This window comes from Bombus impatiens, unplaced genomic scaffold (assembly GCF_000188095.3).
Source record: "Bombus impatiens unplaced genomic scaffold, BIMP_2.2 scf_0064, whole genome shotgun sequence".
Taxonomy (NCBI): domain Eukaryota; kingdom Metazoa; phylum Arthropoda; class Insecta; order Hymenoptera; family Apidae; genus Bombus; species Bombus impatiens.
Genome location: NT_176483.1, coordinates 1,584,874 through 1,592,495, shown reverse-complemented (window position 1 = coordinate 1,592,495; position 7,622 = coordinate 1,584,874). Strand labels below are relative to the sequence as shown.

The window sequence follows — 7,622 nt, the reverse complement described above, 5'->3', positions numbered from 1 at the left end:
AATTTTGCAACATGGCGGTGAATTGAGCCAAAGTCGCGGTCCTGTGCCATCAGAAAATGTATTTTTCATAGTCGAGCAACTTCTTTTATTGTACTCTTGATGTATGCGACAGTGTAGTACGGGTTCGGGTCGTGTTAGACGATACACTGTGCATGTAAATATGAGTGTAACGAAGCACAACGTTATTTCGAAGGTGACACCCCGCAACTCGGTGTGGTGTTCGACCACGTATGGCAGAGACTAGAATCCGAGATAAGGAAGCTCTGCTTCGCCTAAGTAATACGTATCGCCAATCAAAATTACCACCACAAAGTAGCGATGTGGTGGTTACCCAATCCGAACTGTGAAAATGTGAGTGTTTTATGTAAAACGTAAAGTGTGCATACGAAAGTGCCTGTGGGTGCGTATTTCGGTAGCGAGGAGAGTGCACGGATGCCTTGTCTGCGATATCCAACATCCCTTTTCTACATTTATTCCGTTTATTCCACCGTCAAAATTCCTGTAATTTTACTTTCAATTGTTCCGATTTTCGATCGTTTAATTCGACTGAATCTCGATCGCGAAAACCCGAATATACAAATTGGTTCTATTCAGTACGCAACCATTACCTTAAACATTTTTAACCGTATTCGTAATTCCTTCCCGTTTGCAAAAAAAAATGAAAAATATTCCACGAACTTCCCTGTATCTGCTGGTAACTGTGTTCTCGTCATTGAAAAATGCATAATCCGATCGATTTCTTCGATAGTGCTTACCTTTGATCCGTGCTCGTGTTTCATTCTTACCTGTGTGCTTAAATTATATTCCATACGAAATCACCATAAACACGATACAAACGGAACGGCCATCCCTTAATTTCTTTTACTATTGCCGATATCCGAAAAAGTGTTCTATGGTCGGTGTCGGTAAACGTCGATGTAGCAACGCTCCAAAAATACCACATGTTACGGTATTCTAAAAGCATCGTGCGTTGCAATACTTCTCACAAACGATAAGAGTGTACAACGGTTAACAATACGTCCTATTTACCGTTCGAAATAACCATTTTCTGAGCAATGATATAGCATTTTGGAAAATTTAGTTTGATTTATCAAGATGGCTTTCAAATATACATTCCAACATTTTTGTTTACTTGTACCCTTCTGCAACTTGCATACTGTTATGATTGAAATAACGTAGGTTTTAAGGCTGTATCAGAGTTGATCTTGTCTTATTACGACCAAACTTAATTAAGAAGAAGAAAGAGTCAATTTTGTCGATTGTAAAATTCTGTTTGTACGACAGTTGGTTAATCCACAGAGTTATTAATACATATTATGTAATTAAATAAATCTGCTTCTTCGTGCTCGCAAGAACTGAATTTTTTTTCTATGCTAGATAAAGAATAGGGTTACGATTATGCTCTGATAAACTTATTAATATACAGACAGATCCTGCGAAGCATTTTAAAATGATATTCCTCGCATCCTTTTATGCTCCTTATCATCTATATTTCATACGAGGCATCGGTTGTACGAATCGTTGCTATTATGCTTTTCATTTGAGACATATAGTAGTAACGGTAACAGTAACGGTAATAGTAATAGTAATAGTAATAGTAATAGTAATAATACTAATAATAATAATAATAATAAAAGGTTATAGACTAACAAGATGTATTTTTATTTTACAGATATTTGCAAAATTCAAAAATTTTGTCGGTTATTGTAACTTGTGATCGTATATGTGTGCCAAACAGAGATATATAAGAGGGCATTGAAGAGACCCAATGGTTTCCTGACATGATGGAAGGTAATCTATATGTGAAAAATGAGCCGGGACTTGACGGGCAATCACTTGCAAACCCACAACCGAACTCATCCTCGGAGGATACAGGAGGTGCCAGGGTTTGTTTCGTTTGCGGTACGATAGGCCACGGGGAACAATATTGGCTGAGAGTGAAACCAAGTCCAGGTGGTGCACCGAACGAACCTTACTTTCCATTTCTTGAATCCCATGAACCACCTAATGGGTATCGTGGTGAGGGAGCTAGAAGCGGAGCGGTCAAGGCATGCAGTCTTTGCTACGCCTTGCTGTTACAACAATGGGAGAGTTACGAACAGGATGCTAGACCACATAGTCAACGAATTTATTGGTTAAAAAGATGCGACGGTGGTCCATTTACGGGAGCTGAGATGGCTCTTCAAGGGGAATACGCGGCTCAAGTCCTGGGCTTAACCAATGACCAAACTCCGCAGCTCAGACCCGAAAACCGACCGATTGGAATCTCTCCGCGACTTCCGCTAAATTCACCATCGCCTAGAGTGGAACAGACAAGGCCATCATCGAATTCCATTGAACTGCCAAGACCACATTCTAATACAGCAGAAACGCACAGACACTTGGAACAAGCGAGGCTTGCAATGGAATCTCCCCATCAAAGACTGCAATCGCCGCATCAAAGGTTACAAAGTCCTCGACAGCTCGTAGAAGATTCGAGAATATCGAACGAAGCGGCATTGGATTTAAGACACGCACCTAGGAGTTCACCTGCACCGCAACCAGCTTTACCACCACAACCTCAACGTAAGCGCTAATTTACGTTCGTTACTTAGGCAAGAATTACATTTTTCGGTGTTTACTCGTAAACGTGATATTTAATTGTGTTTTAATCGAACGATTACAGCCATTTACAGCGGAGGATCGACGTCGAGTGCCGGCACCGATATCTTAGATCTCTCGATGCCAGATAAAAATTCGGTTACGGAAGTCTGCTACGTATGTGGGGATGAGTTCACGCGAGGATCACTTAGTCACATTGCAGCAAAACCACTGCCAACCCCGCCGCATCCTTCCGCCAGTCCCTCGCCATTTTTTCCTTCGCTAATGCTTCATCCAAGACCAAGTAGGAGCCGACCAATGGATAGCGCTGGGCGTGTACAAGTATGTCTATCATCTTCGTTATTTCTTGTTAATCGCCTGTGTAATTCCTGTACTTAGGATTTAATTCGTTTCCTCGGTTATAGGCCTGTTCGGCGTGTCAAAATCATCTTCTATTGCAATGGAAGGAATATACCGACCAAGGAGTTCCACACGGCGATCGGAATTACACGCTTCGTAAACGGCAAGCACCTATAATAGAAGCAACTACCTTTACCTGTTACACTTGCGCGCTTGACTACTCTTCGCAAAATATTAGACTTATTTACTGCTGTCGTAATCCCGAAAAGGAAACGTACTATCCTTTTATTTATTCTCTGAGACCTCCGAAAGGAGCTAGTCCTATTAGCCCTCAGGGAATGGTGCAAATATGCTCCGATTGTTACAAACATTTGCCAGAAAGACAGCAATTATTTAGCGAAGAAAATCGCGAGGGTCAAGCGTGTATGCAGATGGTGGATTTTCGACAACGGGGTCCTTCTCCGAGACCGGTGGTGTCAAAGTCCCCAGCCAATTCCGCTGGCAGTGATATTCGTTTCAAACCGTACGATTTGAACAAATCGAGCGTTGCCACGAACAGACAACGTAGCGCAACGATAAAAGGATCCACCCCTGGGCAACGAAACTCTCCGAACAACGGGCCCGCCGAAAATGGGACCGTTGCTCTCGGCCAAAACTATAGGTGCTATATTTGTGAGAGATTGTATCCTCGTTCTCACATGAAATGGTACGATTTTCAGAGTTGCCGTTATTCTTTGTTACCTATGTTGATCGTTCGTTGTTTGTATGGGTATTAATCGTTACGTTTGTTTGTCGTTGAAAGGTTGTCTACGAGTCCGGAAGGAATGAATTCGCACGCTATGCATTTTCCATGTTTAAGGGGAATGGCACGTACATCGGAAAATGCCTGTATGGATAGTCACGGTAGGGTGTTAGCTTGTACTCACTGCGTGAATCATCTCGCCCAACAATGGGAAAGTATGGATGCTGAACGAGTTCCTTTAGAACGTCGCAGGTTAGTCGCTGTACAAGTAAAATCTTTCGACAACCTTTTCATGGTATTCGCCGTTTTTCTCTCGAATCTTTATTATCGTCGTCTTTTAGGTATGATATTCCTAGTCCACATCCAAACGGCGACGTGAATCGATCGATCGCCACCCCACCGAGTTCTAGTTCGGATCGAACGTTCGGTAGTAACCCAGGCACATCGAGCAGTTCTATATATTGTTTCTTGTGTGGCTTGCATAGTGATTTAACCCTCGCAAGAGTGTTGTATGGTCGGCCTCAGGGTCGTAACGCACCGTTTTTCCCTGAATTACTGCGTCATCAGTCTCCGCCGAACGCCGAGCAACTTAGGGAAGACGGTTCCGCGCTAGTATGCACATTCTGTTATCATTCTCTTTTGGCGCAGTGGCGTCGTTACGAATCTCTTCCGAGCGGTCAACAAGCGAATGCCGCGGAAAGGCAATACAACACGCACGATTACTGCTGTTACGTTTGTGGTATTACGACGTATAGGAAACGCGTCAGAGCGTTACTCGTGAAGGACTTTCCTTTCCTGAGATATCACAGACAACCTGAAAAGAGCCTGTTATTGGAAAACGGAGATTTCGCAGTGGTCTGTTTAGACTGTTACGAAACATTGCGCACACAAAGCCTCGAATACGAACGATGGGGCCTACCCGTTGAAAAACGCGAATACAATTGGATAGTGCAACCTCCACCGCCGGAAGATAGCCCTGACGCAGCTGTCGCGAGATTGCCATCCGGTGAAAGATCCGAGAAGGTGGTGAGTCATTTTCCGATAACTATGGTTTCTAAGCTGGATACGCGTCACTGGATGAATAATTTATTAATACGCTTTGAACGTTCGTATATATTCCGTAGGTGCCACCGACGTTAACGGTTAAACCAGCACGGAAAAACTGTTCACCGAAGGCACCGGATAAGAAGGTTCCGGTGAAAGTTCCAGAAAAAGAACAAGGTAAGTGGAAAGTGTTTTCTGTCCACGTTGCGCGTATAACATGTTCGTAAGGGAAGTTTTAATCGAAGAAAATATAGACGGCGATCTCTGCGTTGCAAACTTTTAGTTGAATTTCTCATTTAAAGGGAAAGGGGAATCAATGGAACGTATACATCGAGAAATCCGAGACGCTTCTTATTTAGTCGACGTTTTTTCTTCGTTTATAATCCCATATATGCATGCTTATACATACATAGCAAGATTAAGTATACAAGTGTCTTAGATAACGAAAAATATTATGTATGTGGTCAAACATTTGCCAGACACGCTAAGGTTATCGGTTTACGTTGGAACGCTATCTCCTGCGTAAGCATTCACTTCAGAGTTACTTGAGACGAATACGTTAGATTTTACGTCGCTGTATGTGTACGTACGTTTTCTTTCGCTATTCTTTTACTCTTTCTTTTAACCATTGCACTTGGACTTTTTTCCTTTATCGAACGATGCTATTTCGTTAAAGTCGAGATAACCAATGTATTTTCGCACAGATTTAATTTCAAGAGATAAAGAATATACGTATACATGGATGTATGTACGTGCTTGAACGAAGAGACGACGTATCGAAGATGCGAGAGTGGTCGGTGCGATGAAAAGGATAAAAATAGGGGGCGAATGGACGAGAAAGCTCTTAAAAAATCTAACAGTTGCGAATCACCTAAGAAGATGGTTACGTTCGAGCGAATTCTTTCTTTCTTTCTTTTTTCTTCTTTTTCTTCCCTTTGCACTTTATCCCGTTTTTGTTCATTTACTTCGATCTTACATCCAAGAAAATGTTTACATCGACGTATAATTCGCTGAAGCTTTTTCCCTTCTCCGTTCGTGCAACGAGCATCTCGGTTTTTCGAGTCGCTAGAAAGCTTCCCAATGAAATTTTCACGTGGTTGTTCGGTAAATTTCTAAAACGTTTAAGCATTCGCGATTCGCATGTTTTCTCAAAGAACAATAGCTCGCCCAGGCAAGCTACTTTCCATCTTCGCTACTGTTAGTCCATAACACCTTCTCCGCTTTCTTTTCTTTTTATCGTTCTGACTTGCCAAACGTGTACACGCTTTCATACCACAAGGTAAGTTTCGTCGAGTTCGCGTCGACGATCGTGTAGCAGCATCGCGCGGACCTGCTATTTAGCAGTCGTAAAATTCTCGACGAGAGGCTGGAAACAAATTTTGTTTTCGATACAAGCGCGTTAGAAAGCGGCGAAACCATGAAAATATCGCACCGACGACCATAAATAATATTTCTCGTGCGATTCGTTTACCCGACGAAACAAACGTATTCGAGGTTATCAGGAAAACAAAATTCGCTCAATTTCCCCGTTAATTATTTGACCGAACGATTTGTCGTTTATTTCTTTCAACGATAAATTATACAGATCGCGACAGATAGTCGGGATAAAGCCACTGAGAGATTCGATCGTACGTCACGATACGTTTTACGGTTAAACGTTTCGATGAACCGCAGAAGTAAACTAATTGCAGCGTAAATACAGAGGTTACAAGTTGGAAAGAAAATAGCTTTCAAACGAAACACGATCACCGAGATGAAAAGGTCGATTAAGGTCGGTCGATCTGGCTTAGAGGAAGTAGGTGGTTGGAGACGTTAGAGAGACTTAACGCGGTGGTTTGGTAGACAGGGTAGTAGCGCTGGTTGACAGTGACAGGGGGGTAAGCGAAGGAGAGCGAAAGCAGGAAGGAGGGTGCGATGGGGAAATAGAAGGAAGGAAGGAAGGAAGGAAGGATCGAAGGAGAAAGAGCAAATGCCCGCAGCGCGACACCGCATTGCGCCCACTTGCCAACCCGCCCAACACCTAAATTCGAATTAGGAAACCAGCCTTGTCGTTTCTCGTCAACACGACTCTCCTGTCCTGGAAAGCGTACAGAGGCAGGACATCGTCGTCTACTTATACCGTCGTGTACAGAGAGGGGAAATAAAGCGCGGACACGGGAAAGAGACACGCAGACTAAAAGGGGGCTAGGCTCGTGTGTATTCGCGCCTGTATTATACGCGTACGTGTACGTGTACGTATATGTATATAGGGAAGTTCTATCCTTTACGACCTTCCTTTGCTCTCTCGCTACTAGGAGTGCAATCAGAGGGAGAGAGGCAAAGTGCTCGTTTTCCTCTTCCTTTGGGGATCGATATCAACGTTATCGACTGCTTTTCTCGCTCCTTGTCGCTCGAAGTTCTACATCGGGGTTGCTCACGTATTCTCGGCAGGCGCGCAGCCAAAAGGCTCGATTTTGGCGCACATTCTCCACCGCCAAATCGCTGCCAAGTCTCGATTCAAGCGGTCCCGCTTTTCTTCCTCTTAAATCATACGCGCCTGTGTATTTTTTAACGACGTTCGCGCTCTTCGCGCGTTTCCACGCTTACCTCTACCGAGAAGAATTCTCGAACGTAGAGATCGATCGGAGAAGCTTCGGCGTTTCCGCTGCTGGATGTTGCGTCGATTTCGCAAAGTCGGTCGTCTTAATCGGGTTGACGCCACGCAGCTATATATCAGCGCGTTACTTCACACGCGCCCTCTTAACGCGCTGCGCACGGTCCCTCTGTCGGCCCGTGTTAATAATTAACCACCGACTGGCGTGGGAGTAGTTTCGCCCACCTCTTGCGGCCAGCTAGTTTTATTTCGAGTAACGCTCTGCTCGCGCTCTCTTCTCTCTCTCTCCCCCCCCCCCCCCCC

At 43.9% G+C, this 7,622-nt stretch overlaps 1 protein-coding gene across 1 annotated transcript in view; it reads left to right on the top strand.

Annotated features, from left to right (window-relative positions):
• LOC100744877 overlaps positions 1 to 7,622 on the top strand; it is a 51,031-nt gene continuing 43,409 nt past the window's right edge. The window contains exons 1-7 of the mRNA XM_012393927.3: positions 1 to 351; positions 1,673 to 2,565; positions 2,666 to 2,922; positions 3,006 to 3,646; positions 3,743 to 3,934; positions 4,024 to 4,708; positions 4,807 to 4,903. Coding sequence (XP_012249350.1) covers positions 1,782 to 2,565; positions 2,666 to 2,922; positions 3,006 to 3,646; positions 3,743 to 3,934; positions 4,024 to 4,708; positions 4,807 to 4,903 — 2,656 coding nt within the window. The 5' untranslated portion in view covers positions 1 to 351; positions 1,673 to 1,781. The remainder of the gene's footprint in view (positions 352 to 1,672; positions 2,566 to 2,665; positions 2,923 to 3,005; positions 3,647 to 3,742; positions 3,935 to 4,023; positions 4,709 to 4,806; positions 4,904 to 7,622) is intronic.